The sequence below is a fragment of the Setaria italica genome, chromosome IX (assembly GCF_000263155.2).
Source record: "Setaria italica strain Yugu1 chromosome IX, Setaria_italica_v2.0, whole genome shotgun sequence".
Classification (NCBI taxonomy): domain Eukaryota; kingdom Viridiplantae; phylum Streptophyta; class Magnoliopsida; order Poales; family Poaceae; genus Setaria; species Setaria italica.
In genome coordinates, this window is record NC_028458.1 from 11,717,981 (window position 1) to 11,731,418 (window position 13,438).

The 13,438-nt window shown below is 44.2% G+C and overlaps 2 protein-coding genes across 2 annotated transcripts; one reads left to right on the forward strand and one right to left on the reverse strand.

The window, feature by feature from the left end:
- Positions 1-5,459: 5,459 nt before the first annotated feature.
- Positions 5,460-10,383, forward strand: LOC101761766. Its single transcript, XM_012848863.2, has 5 exons — positions 5,460-5,729; positions 7,117-7,281; positions 7,511-7,683; positions 7,793-9,833; positions 9,927-10,383. The coding sequence occupies exons 1-5, from the start codon at positions 5,568-5,570 to the stop codon at positions 9,984-9,986; spliced, it is 2,601 nt and encodes an 866-aa protein (XP_012704317.2). The 5' UTR covers positions 5,460-5,567; the 3' UTR covers positions 9,987-10,383.
- Positions 10,384-11,237: 854 nt separating this feature from the next.
- Positions 11,238-13,024, reverse strand: LOC101764994. Its single transcript, XM_004982394.3, has 3 exons — positions 12,702-13,024; positions 12,195-12,349; positions 11,238-12,098 (listed from the first exon to the last, which is right to left on the reverse strand). Exons 2-3 carry the CDS (start codon positions 12,273-12,275, stop codon positions 11,610-11,612), a joined length of 570 nt encoding a protein of 189 aa, XP_004982451.1. The 5' UTR covers positions 12,276-12,349; positions 12,702-13,024; the 3' UTR covers positions 11,238-11,609.
- Between the last annotated feature and the right edge of the window lie 414 nt (positions 13,025-13,438).

Consider the following 13,438-nt stretch of genomic DNA (forward strand, 5'->3'; position numbering starts at 1 on the left):
AAGATACAAACACCCGTGAGAGGGACCTGTTCCGTCTGGCCCCGCGCCTTTAACTCCTAGCGCTTAGTTCTGAGGCTTTATGCTCAATTTTCAATTTCTCATATATATTTTAATCTCTGCATACTTTTGTTTTATTCAGCAAAAGAAGAGATATGTTTGGAAATGACACACAGGCGAGCCTATCTGTTGTGTGTGTGTGTGTCTATTAGTATAAAGTATATGCACGCCCATTTTTGTTTTGTTTTGCATAAAGAAATTAAAAGGCAGATATGTAGAGGTGCATATATAAAAACATCAGGGTTAAAAAGGTTCACGAGCTTCCTCACCCACACGGGTGCATGACTCCGGGCAGTCTCACATGACTAGGCCAGTATACTGGTACAGAAAGATCCATCGTCGACACGTACGCGCGTGTGAAGGCTAGCTGATGAGGTGGACAGGTGGTCAAGCTACTAGGTGACTGTACGTGTACAAACTGCTGGTCGCTGCAAAGTGAAGCACGTACGGAAATCATGCATGCACTGCCTTTTGCCGTTGTTGTAGAACGCACGCACGCACCGTACGCGCGCGCAGGCTGCAGGCTGGTAAGCGATCCTCCACCGGCCACCAGATTCATCAACACCGCGCCACCCTAGCTAGTAGCTACCCAACGTTAATTCGGGTACGTACTTATATTACGTGCGTGCTGGCAACTAACTGGATTTAATTTAATTTTGGCATATGTGGACTCGCATCGCATTATTATACGTGTGGATGAAGAATGCTCGTGCATTGGGCCTGTTTGTTTTCCTCCTAAATTATATAAGTTGGATTATGATCCAAGGGTGGTAAGGTAAAAGTCTACAATGCAAATTTCACTTCACGGTTTCATTTTTTTATCGGAAACACGGTTTCATAATTTAATTGCGATATACAAAGATTGTACATGTCAAATGGAATTGAACTCTCTAGCCCCCTAATGACAATTTCAAAATATTTCATAGTTTTGAAAAGAGTAAAAATGCATGAATGATCATTATACTTGCTTTAATTTGGCCACCGTATCTAGAAAAGTGTAAATCATAGCCATTAGAATTGCTCGACTCTATCGACACAATACTGGCTCTCTAGTGATATGTATTCGGATGACGTGGCCTCCAACGTTGACCTAACTGAGTTTTTTTTAAATACATGTTCGTTTACCCGCAATGGACTTTGCAAATGAAACAATGGCATATAGTTCCATCGTAAATTGAAACGAGCTAACATGTATAATAGCCATTCATACATTTTACTCTTTTGGAAACAATAGTATATACTAGTTCCATCGTAATTCTTAAATTATAATTATCTTGCCATGTCATAAGATTTATTTGTCGATCGATACGAAACCTCCGCTAGTACTATGCATTCAGGTTGTTTCATTCCCAGAAACGGTGGTCCTCAACCTTTGATCTTTTCTTTGACAAGACGGTTGGAAGCTATAATAATTCGGCTCGCCATCAACTTGGTTGAGGACATGTGAATAACTACGTTGTCTCTTGAGCTGGACTAGGAATGAGCGGCTAATCTAACCTAAAGTTTCCGTGTGCACCCCGACCTGGCACGGACGTTTCGATGAAATGAAATGGTCCTGTCCTGATGATCGATGATCTTCTGCGTTCAGGGGATTGAGGAGCACGTACGTGCGTACCTACATACGGCAGGCACTACGGCTCCAACTTGCTAGCTAGTTAGGCTTTCGAGTGGTACCTGCTGGTTGACGAAAAGGAGGTGCGACGGACGCATCGATTGGATGCCCGGGTCAAGGGTGGTTATATACCCAAGATGTTTTGTTCCTAGATTGATGATTGATCATTACTGGCTGGTACTATTTCCAGTTTCCAGTTCACGGAGGAGGAGAGGAAGAGAGGTAAGTAGAGTACACAAGTTAGGGCCGGCCTGTTCGGCAACCTCAGAACCCAGCCAGCCCATTTCACGTGGGCTGTAGAAATGAGGCCCATTCGAAACTGCCGAAATGAGGCCCAAGCTTGGTGATGGTCTCTCTGCTGGTATTCGGATTAAACAACTGCCGAAATAGGGCAAAAGGGTCTCGAGGAGGAAGTCCGTTCGTGCTAAACGATAACTCAGTTTTACCACCTGCAGACCTGCAGCTGTGCAGCAGCAGCAGGTAAAGTAATTAAACAAACAATTTCCTACACTAGCTGGCTGTTGTTTTAGGGGAAGTTTGGTTCCCTTTGCTTATTTTTAGCACTTGTCACTGAAAGTAATATTTGGAACCGTTAACCCTCCAGGGGCCGCACCTTTCATTATATATTCAGCTCATACAACAGACCGTGTGATACACGATTATAAGACCAAGACCTAATAGATCATAGCATAGGAATTTCGTTTACAGGATAAGTCCTATCCTAATACAATTGTAGTTCTAGCCACGTTCTAACACTCCCCCTCGGTCTAAACTCTGTAAGTTTAGATCGCTTCTGAACTTCCTGAACTGTCGAATGGCTAGTACTTTTGTGAAGCCGTCTGCTACCTGATCAGATGATGATATGAGCCGAATATCCAATGTCTTGTCAGCAACTTGTTCTCGAACAAAATGATAATCGACTTCAATATGTTTAGTTCGAGCATGGAAAATAGGATTAGTGATAAATATGTAGCTCCTATATTATCACACCAAAGTATAGCGGCTCTTGGCTGTAGAATATTCAACTCCTTCAGCAAGGTTTGCACCCAAATCACTTCTGCAGTTGCATTGGCTAATGATTTATATTCAGCTTCAGTACTAGACCTTGAAACCGTTGCTTGCTTTCGAGCACTCCATGATATCAGATTACTTCCATAAAATACTGCAAAACCTTCTGTGGATCTCCTATCGTCTGGATTGCCTGCCCAATCGGCATCCGAAAAGGCACTAATAGTCGAAGATTGTGACGGTGAAACCACAAGTCCAATATCAAGAGTACCACTAATATATCTCAATATTCGTTTTACCGCTGCCCAATGAATAGTGGTTGGCGAGTGCAAGAACTGACAAGCTTTATTAACTGCAAATGCAAGATCAGGCCTCGTTAAAGTCAAATATTGTAGGGCTCCCACTATGCTTCTATATTTCGTAGCTTCTTCTGAACCTAATAGTACACCATCTTGCATTGACATGTTTACCGAGATAGGTAAAGGTGTGGTCATTGGTTTACATCCCTTCATACCAGCCTTGACTAAAAGGTCCGAAGCATACTTTGTCTGGGATAAATGGAGACCATCTTTATGGGGCACAACCTGAATACCAAGAAAATAGTGCAAAGCCCCTAGATCTTTTAATGCAAACTCAGTTTGAAGATCGCACAACAAGGCCTTTGTTGCATGCTCACTTGAGCTTACTACCACAATGTCATCAACATATATGAGAAGGTAGATAACCACACCATCTCGTGAATAATAAAATAGAGATGTATCAGCTCGTGAAGGCATAAAACACATCGAATGTTTAGATACTAATTAGGAGTATTAAACGTAGACTATTTACAAAACCCATTACATAAGTGGAGGCTAAACGGCGAGACGAATCTATTAAGTCTAATTAGTCCACGTTCGATTGTTTTTATAGTAAGTTTGGATGGGATACGATCAATTTGTCCATCCCACCCTCTAACACTCCCTCCTCCTATTAATACCGGTCTAATTTACCTCATAAATAGGATTTCTACCCAGTTTTACCCACGATGGCATGGTTTTGACCAGTCTAAGCGGATTTGCATATTTGATGTGAACTGCATACCATCCAGTCGAGCCGTTCCGAACGCCGCACTAGCTTGCGCCCTTCCCTCGCACAAGCCGGGTTGCAGTGACGTGCCTCGCACGCGGCCACCCCCGCGCTAGCCAAGCTGCAGAGCCGAACCTCGCACGCCCACCACCCAAGCCCCGCGCCTAGTTTCTTGCTCCGCGCGCGCATGTACTGCTACTCATCTAGTTAATCACTTTTGCCTGCATTGTCGATTTGAATCAAAATAAAAAGGCACGACAACACCGCTCTACTTGCAAGCTTTCAGGAAAATGCAAGCTTGTCTGCTACCATGATAAGTGTGAGCAGCTTCACACGAGAATCCATGCGTCCTTGTCAATTTCACAGGAACACAAATGATGCAGGATAAAGCTTTTTCAATTGTGGCAACACAAATGACACCCAGCGATCCGATCCATAGAGTACATCATTTAGCATTTTATTTATGCTAAATAATAAAAATATAACAAAAATGAGTCCCAATAGGAACATAGGAACATGCTTTGGAAAAATCTCAGCCACCTTTTTCCTGCATAGTATTGTTTGTTCTGAATATTTTGAAGAGAGAACATTCAGATGTGAAAAATAAGGACTATCAACGTACATTGCGTGCATAGTAACATTAAACATCCATTTAAAGTATCATAAGGACTAAAGCTGTACAGAAATGGAAAATAACAATAAAAAGGATTGCAGCTTTCGACTCCCAAAATGCTATCACTTTTAGTTAGTTTAAAGATAGACAAACAACGAGAAAGTTTAAAGTTTAAGTAATTCTGCCACTTCAAGTAATACAACACACACTAGTATGTTAGATTGTTGGTTGCTGGAACCTAACCAGGAGAGCTTTCGATCAATCAGTTAATGCTACTGATGTGGGTTTTTCCCCCTAAAACGACAACAAATTCTCCTGAAGGATGCTGGTAGTCATGAGTTTCGCACAGACCATTAATGTAAAACGTCTATTCCGGACTTCCTGTGTGTTGAGAAAAAAACAATCACGGAAGGCATAATAAGCATGATATAGCTGCATATCACAATTCACAATTTCCATCTATTGCATTCCAATTTAACCCCTAATCTCACACCTTGAACAACCGATTAATGGGATGCCTAACAAAACGTTGTTCCAATTATCCAGATTGCGGCGGCAGAGAAAGGAGGGGTGAAGGGGAAACTATCGGAGGAAAGGAAACACAAGTCGACTGGGGTACGGGGCTAGCGAGGAGCTCGTCGAGTGCGGTGTAGCTTGGCTTGGGCGACGAGTGCAGCTGATCAGGTACAGGTGGCTCAGCTAGGCTTGGTGGCTCGGCGCATGCAATCCACGTCAACTGAGACAGATCAAAACAATGTACACGTGGTTAGTTTAGGGGTAAATTAAACCAGTATCAATAGGAGGAGAGAGTAAATTAAGTTAATATTTTAGTTAGGGGTGGAATGGATAAATTGAATAAGTGAGGGGTTTTTTCCTTTGGCTGATAACCAAACGCTCCAATGCTACGCGACGCGCATTTCTAACCCGGTTTGAAAACGGAATGGGACAAAATTTAATTCTAATCTATTGCATGCAGTTTTTTTTTTAAAAAACACCTAACGGATGCGTGGCCTGAATCCGACGTGGCACCATCCGCAGCCGGCAGGTCACACCTACAGCCCCCATGCTCGATCTCAATCTTGTCCGTAACGGCTACTTCTCCCCCGATCCCCTCCTCTTCCATTTGAATCCAATCCCCACCGCCCTCCTCGCCGCCGTCTCCTCCTCCTCCACCTCCTCCTCCAGTCTTCCTCCACCTCTCCCACCGCCATGGCCGCCGCCGCGCCTCCCGCCTCCTCGTCCCCACCTCCTCCCAGCGCAGCCGACGGCGACGGGGACGGGGTCGGGGGCGGCGCCGCCCGCTGCTCCTCGCCGACGCCCGCGCCCCGCAGGAGGACCTCCCCCAACCGCAGCGGCGGGAGCGCCCGCAAGGTTCGCTCGCTCGATCTCTTCCCTTCGACCTAGCGGCTGCGTCGTCCCGTCGATTGCAACTTGTTCGGTTCGTGGGGGGCTCGGTGGGGGGCTTCGCGCGGTTGTTGTTGTCGGGGGGAAATCGAGTTCGCTGGGAGGGCGAGATGCGGCTCCGGTTTGGAACGTTTGGTTTGTTCGAAAAAAGTCGGGCGGGGTATCTGCCGCCGGATTGGAGCGATGTGCAATCGAATGTGTCCTGTAGAATCCTTTCGTTTTTATTATGCATTTATTGCTTCCCGGTGGAATTTCTCTGCATTTTAGTTGATCGAGATCTCTCGGGTCAGATGTCTGGTCAGAACTCAGACCTCTACTTCTTCATACCCTCTTCCATGGTGATCTCGTCCAACTACGTGGGAGCGCCCGCAGTCTACAACTCGATGGAGCAGAGCAGGATCACGACTGATTTTGAACTAGCTTAATATCTTGACTTATTAACAACTCTAATGGATGATTCATTCAACTTATAGCCTGCAGAAAACCAGTAATACAAAATTTCTTTTCTTATTTCGACTGCTATCATCATAAGCTTATGATTATGAGAAGGCATCTCAACTGAAAAAATGACTCGTAATTTATGCACTTTTTGAACCGTTGAGCATCAATTACTCTTAAATTATCAGCATCATACAGAATATAGAGCGGAGCAGGATCATGACTGATTTTGAGCTAGCTTAATATCTTGACTTATTAACAACTCTAATGAATGATTCATTCAACTTATAGCCTGCAGAAAGCCATTAAAACAAAACTTCTTTTCTTATTTCAACTGCTACCATCATAAGCTTATGATTATAAGAAGGCATCTCAATTCATGGCTTCAGAATCTGGATCAACTGAAAAATCACTCATAATTGTATGCACTTTTTGAACCATTGAGCATCAGTTACTCGTAAATTATCAGCATCATACGGAATATAAATCATGATACCAAACTATTCCATTTCCGAAGGGCTAAGTCATACTCTTTAGGTCTAAAAGTGGTATGCACTTTGCAGGAATATTTTATTTGAAACTTTTGGTCAAAGGAAACGCTGAGTGGGGTCTTAGCTGAAATAAATTAGTGGATTCAAGAATATGTTTAGGTTCTTACACATATCAATGTGCATGGTGTGCATAGGTAAAATTTATTACTGTTCTGTTATGTGATTGTCCTAATGTTATCCTTACTCCTATAAGCTACAGAGATCATTCTCTATTATGTGTTTGTGGCAAAAAAAAACTCTACCTTCTGTTTATGAGCTTGGACAAACCCAACTAAGGATTACTAGTCTTTTTTGTGTTGCTCTGTTTGTTGTATGCAGTGATAATAAACTTAGCTAACCCATATTTGTGCAACTGTTCCATGCAGAGTCCAGGGTCAAGAGATTTTGGAGGAGGTTCAGTTTTGAAATCTGTGAATAAGTCAACATTGCAGTTTAAAAAATCTAGGAATCGTAGAAGTGGTTCACCTATCAATTGGACACCTCGGAAGAAGACCGAATCATACATGAAGAGGAAGATAAAGCATCTTCAGGTATCTAACGAATAATGTCAAATGATGCTTCTCTTTGGTGAAGTGCTTTAATATTGATTTCAACATTTTTCAGTGCCCTTGAATGCATTGCTTGACTACAAAATTGCGAGCTAAATTCTTACGCTACCTGTATATTTTCTTGTCCAGAGAGAACAAAAAAAAGGAGAAAATAAATCAGATTTATTTTTTAGCATGAAGGATTTAAGCTCTGCCTTTTTGTCTTCTGTAGGAAACTGATGGAATGACAGCGTCCCTTCATGAGACTCTAGGAAATGCCAATCCTCACTATACCAGGATGGCAAGGGAGAAGATAGCAGCTAGAGAGGCTGCCAGAAAGGCGACAGAAGCTCGCAAAGCTGCTATGGTGGAAGCTTCATGGTGCAGAATTCTTCGAGCAGCCAGGTGAGATAACCCCCTCATGCTCTGTTAGTCTCTTATGCTGGGTCTTATGCATTCATTCTTTTATTATTTTGGTTGCTCTCGATTCATTCTTTTGTTTATTTTGCTACAGGATCCAAAATAAAAATGCTGAAGAAGTCATGGAAAAGGCCATGCTTCGAGCAACTGAAGCATTTGAGGAAGCTAGAACAATGGGTGTGATGATGTATGACACACCAGATTGTCCACATCAGCAGTATGAAGTGGAATCATCATCACATACTGGAGGACGATCAACCCATAAAGTTACTGCATCCTTTCAGACTGCTTTTCAGGTTGATATGGAGGTTTCTGCTGCAGTTAAAAAGGCATTTGTTCAACTCGCGAACTCTTCAGATTCAGCAAAGAGAGAAGAGTTTAAGGAGCTGTTATGGAAAATAAGCCAAAATCCTGTTTTGACAGAGGCTGATGTGAATTCTGAAGACAAAACACAGCTTGGTGACTGTAGTGATGAAGGTACTAGTTTGAAACTCAATAAAGAAAACCTCACAGGCAACAGTGCTCCTTCTGATTTCAATACCACAAAAGTTCAAGAATCCATAGATGTAGTTAGCATTATGCTTGAAAGGCTAAAAGCTCTTCATGAAGATGAGCTTGCCTCCCTGGCAGTCATTGTAGCCACATCTGGGCTTAATGCAGCACTTCAAAGTGACAGGGGCAAATATCATGAAACAGATCCTGCAAACAACATTAGTGCTGGTTCACTCAGATCACAATCAAGGAGGTATTCTACTGCAGCAAGCTTTGTTGATGTCCAAAGACCAAAGAAAGAAGTCGCTTCTGAGCTACCAAGTCTGGACAAGTTTCTGGTGAAGCATCTTTCAAAACTTGAAAGAGATGTTCAGGAAGCAAGAGAAGCAAGCAGAAAAGTCACTTCAGTAAAATCTGTGGCACATGATGCTCACAGCCAATTTTCCAGCAGCAATGCAAAGGCAGCAGAATCTACTTCAGACTTGGGCAGCATTCTTGTGAAGCATGTCTCTAAGCTTGAGAAGGAGGTCCTGGAAGCAAAGAAGAATAATCAAAGCTTTCATTTGGTGAAAGGAAGCTGCAAAGATGTCAAAGCGAGTGATGTGCAGTCCAGAAACAGAGAATCAGAGTTCAACAGGACACAATCAGACTCAGAAGCTGAAAATAAGAGTGATTTAAAGGGAAGCTGTGATTCCAAGAGATCAGATGAAGACGGCAATCAAATCCAAGACTTTTCTGATTACGTGCAAGAAGATAAAGAGAACAGAAGTTTATACTCACATCAGCTACCACCCTCTGGTGCAAAGGGCAGACAGGGTGGTAGAAGATTAACTCGAATCGAAGCTGCTAAGCTGGAAGCACTTAAATCCTTCTGTACTTTAGATGGCAATGCATTAGATGCCGGCCTGGATAAGATCTTCGTTAAGCCAATCCATAGATTGGAGAAGGAAAAGAGGGAAGCACGCGAAAGACAAACTAATGTGTACAAACATCCTGAGAAGCATGCTCAAAGCACAACTGTGACAGAGGGCTTAGATGATATCTTAGTGAAGCATGTATCTAGACTTGAAAGAGAAATGATTGATTACAAAAAGAGGAATGCACTGGTAGAAGGATGGACCAACATATCACATGATCAGCGAAAGAATGGTAATAGTGCCAAATCATCTGAAAGTTTAGATCAAGTCCTAGTGAAGCATGTAAGTCGGCTAGAAAGGGAAAAGATGGAATTTGAAAAGAGGAATGCGTTGGGAGGAGGAACCAACATGCAGAATGATAAGCAAAGGCCCTGTAACAGTGGCACTGCTTTGGATAGTTTAGACCAAATCTTAGTCAAGCACGTCTCCGGGCTTGAAAAGGAGAAGATTGAGCATGAAAAGGAGAGGAGCATGACCTTGCTAAAGAAGAGTCACGCACAATGTACAGATGGAGCAGCGGGAAGTTTGGCTGACATCTTTGTCAAGCGCCCAACAAAACTTGAGCAGGCGAAGCTAGCTTCTGCTGCCGAAGAAAAACTGGCCAGTGGCTTAAACCCTGTCGAAGAGCGTAGAAGAGCAAGAGAGAAGGAGCTTCTGGATGTGTGGGGAGGAATGGGCCTGGGGAACTCAATGAAGCCCCATGTGTCCAAGATTGAGAGAGATAAGGTAATTCTATTAAACCAAAGCATCATCTGAAATGTGGACAAGAAAAATCCTTCCTTTCGGGCTGACATCTAAAATGTTTCTATCGGTTTCCAGGCTGCTTACAGGATAGCTGAGGCTGAACAGAAGCAAATTAGTGCTGCAGGGGAGCCATGAATTCACTGAACCGGATTGTGCTCCAGCTCGGAGGAAAATGCAAGCTCTGAACTTCTTTTTTCTGCTGAAGACGAGTAGTGATTGTTTGCGAGGATCAGATCATCCAGGGCGTCTTGACCTGTCGCAATGTGTAAAGCTTAACATTGTCAACAGGTTACTAGTCGTATCCCTGATAGATTTGCTATAGCCTCTACTGCTTTTGCCCCCTTGCAGTATTATATAGTTGTAGTTATTTTTGGGCAATTGTCTAGCTGCAATACAGGGGTTGAAAAGGATCAATCATATCTGAAATCAACTGTTTACAGGATGATGATAAGTCGATAATAAGGATCAATGCAGTTGTCTTGCTGCAGTTACTACTCAGTACTCACTAATGCGTTAATAAATGTTGGTAGCATATAGTTGATTCTTCATATACATGCATTTTATTTGGATGCTTCGTGCATTGCCTCATCACAGATAGGGATGAATGAGCTGCAAATTGACCAAATTTTCTGCGCGTTTGATGCACTTACGTCTTTGCCTCATGATGAATGTTTCTGTTTGCATACAGTTTGTGTGCATTGTATTTTGCTTATAGCTTTGTGTTTTAGATACCCAGACTCCCAGAGATGTACACTATAGTGGTTATTTACTTTTCTTTGTTTTTCCTGTAACGTTTTCCATGACTGTAATGGCTTTTAGTGATACTACAATCGATAGCTTCTTCGAAAATCGAAACTTTAAACTGCCACTCTTGCTTTCCCTCCAGTTGACATTTTTGCATGCCTGCTCTGCTCTGAAAGTCTGGTGAAAAGCTGGATCATCAAAAAGAGAGACAGAGGGTGGACCTAGCTAGTACTGAATACTAATGTCTTGTCGGCCCGAGGGGATGCAGAAAGGGAAAGAACGTTTACCAGAAACTGTTGCTGTGAATAATGCACAGCCATATAGGAACCTTATTGTTTTTTCAAAAAAATATACTCCCTCCGTTCCAAATTGTAAGTCATTCCAAGAATCTTGGAGAGTCAAAGCATCTCAAGTTTGATCAAAAATATAGAGAAAAATATAAAGATTTATGACATCAAATAGATATACTATGAAAATATAATTGATAAAGAATCTAATGATACTTAGTTGACATCATAAATGTTATTATATTATCATATAAATTTGGTCAAACTTGAGATGCTTTGACTCTTCAAGATTCTTGGAATGACTTGCAATTTGGAACGGAGGGAGTATACAGTAACCTTTACCGTAACACAGTTGTGAAGTTGTTCTTCATTTGCAAGCTGCACCTGCGTATTCTGCCAAACTAGGGCGTTTATGTTATGTCTTGTGTAAAATGTGATGCAGTTTTCTAGAGCTACATGACTACCTCTCCCAGGCGGTAACTTTGTGGCGTAAGTGCCTTTTTTTTTTCTTAGAGTTGCTTTTCTACATGAGCTACACCAAGCGTGATGGTGATCAACAGCACTACTGAAAATTAACCTGGCCTGCAAGTACCCGTTAATCAGGAACTGGCCAACCGGACTTAGTTGAGAAGGTAGCCCCCATGACATAGCAAAGCCCTACCAGCAGGCTTCTAGAGTACCTGCTCCTCCTGCACTGCATCCTCTCCTACGAGCTGACACCACAGCCTTAAAATCCTACTACATGACCATTGACCCACGCCGCAGCCATCTTGAGGCTGAGGCACTGCACGAGCCATGGCGGTTGCTGCGTCACCGCCGCCGCCCCTTCCTGGAGAAGGAACGGCGGCGATCCGCTGGTGGTGTCGGTGATCGACGACGACGACGTCAGGCTCCCGCCGGAGCAGTCCGACCCCACGGGGGTTCCGGTGCCGGTGCCCTCGTCCCGCCGCTTCCTCCTGCCCGCGCCGCCGCCGCCGACGGCGAGCGTCAGCTCCAGCCCGTCCTCTTGCCTCGGCGGAGGCGTCGCGTTGCCCGCGGCGACGACGAGGATGTAGTCATCAGCGGGGAGGCGAAGGTCCAGCGCGCGACGCGGCTGCCTGCAGCTGCGCCTGGTCTGACGCCGCCGGCAGCCGATGAGCTCCGACGACGGCCTCGACACGCCGCCGCTCATCATCAGCTGCTTCTGGACGCGGTACAGCCGGTGCAGCTCGTGGACCTGTTTGCGCACAGGAAATGGCAAGATGATTATGGTAAGTTCATCGGAGTGGATTAACCCGGGCTTCGGGTCTCCTGGGTTGAGTGTGTGCCGTACCTGCTGCCTGAAGGTCTCTTCGTGCCTGAGCATGGCCATCTTCATCAGCTCCATGTCGCAGTGATTCACAAGCTTCTCCATCTGCACTATCCTGTGTTCTTGTGTCTCGACTGGCCCTTGATCTCAATTACTCCTATACCAACCAGTTGAGTATCCTGCAACCAGAGTTAAGAGGTGCAGGATGCAGAAATCAATAAAAGGGAAGCTTTTCAGTTGCTGGAAAAAGGAAGGTCGATGTGTGTGTTCTAGGATTCAGCCAGGGCTAGCTGACTTCGAGGAACAAACAATTAGGCCATAATAATAACAAGCAAATCAAGATGTGGAATCAAGACAAGGATGACCTCAAGTTTTAATCATGCAAGTAATGAGCAAACACTTTCTCATAATGATACGCAATTTACACAACACTGAAGCCTAGCCACCGGATCACGGAACAAAGGACAGAACTGATCTGGGAAGCTGGGACTACTGCCCTATCAACTGGATCAAGAGAAGCTTGTACTTTACCTTGGATAGACTCTTCTTGTCTCCTCTTCAGTAGAGATTCTTCTTCAGTCAGTAGATTTCTCTCCAGTCAGTTGAAGCCAGCCAGCAGCATCAGACAAGAGAAGAAAGAGGGAGAGACGAGAGAGAGCAAAGATGTCTCGGTCTCTCTCAGATGCTGCAGCCACTACCGGGGAGCAATGCAAAGTGAGTTAGGGAAGGGGTGTTTTATAAGCTAAACTTGGGCAGCGCCATCTCAAAAAGCTTGGGAAAAATGCAATGATGCCTCGAGAGAATATTTGGGCGCTGGCCCTTTTGGCATGCCGAACAAGAGCAGTGTGACATCCTTTGCCACGGCATGAGCTGCCCCTCCTATAGCAGACAACATTGGCAGGCAGGACCGCAGGAGCCTAGTTTAGCCGCTGGCTGGCCCCACAAGGTATGGGCCCCACACACGGGCCAGTGGCAGGCCAGGCCAGTACCATGTACCAGTGCAGTTTCTCTGCGTCACTGTGCAGGCATGCAACGCGATGCATGCACTGGCAGTGCTTGTGTCCGTACATGTGCTTCTCTCACCGAGAGCTGCTTCTTGGATACCTTGATTCATGAAGATAATTGAGGTCCAAATAACTAGACCATGTTATAACTGGGAAGGAAAACAGCCATAAAGTCATGAAGAAATACGTCCGAATCTTAAAATGAACAACTTGCATTGGGGAGTACCATCGAAGAATACTACGAGTTCCAGACTTTTTACTTGT

Excerpts from the sequence above, each read along its gene's own strand:
- LOC101761766 (XM_012848863.2), top strand. The coding sequence starts at position 5,568 with ATGGCCGCCGCCGCGCCTCCCGCCTCCTCGTCCCCACCTCCTCCCAGC. Across the intron at positions 7,684-7,792 it reads AGAATTCTTCGAGCAGCCAG|GATCCAAAATAAAAATGCTG; the intron begins GTGAGATAACCC and ends ATTTTGCTACAG. Across the intron at positions 9,834-9,926 it reads CCAAGATTGAGAGAGATAAG|GCTGCTTACAGGATAGCTGA; the intron begins GTAATTCTATTA and ends ATCGGTTTCCAG.
- LOC101764994 (XM_004982394.3), bottom strand. The coding sequence starts at position 12,275 with ATGGAGAAGCTTGTGAATCACTGCGACATGGAGCTGATGAAGATGGCC. Across the intron at positions 12,099-12,194 it reads AAGAGACCTTCAGGCAGCAG|GTCCACGAGCTGCACCGGCT; the intron begins GTACGGCACACA and ends GTGCGCAAACAG.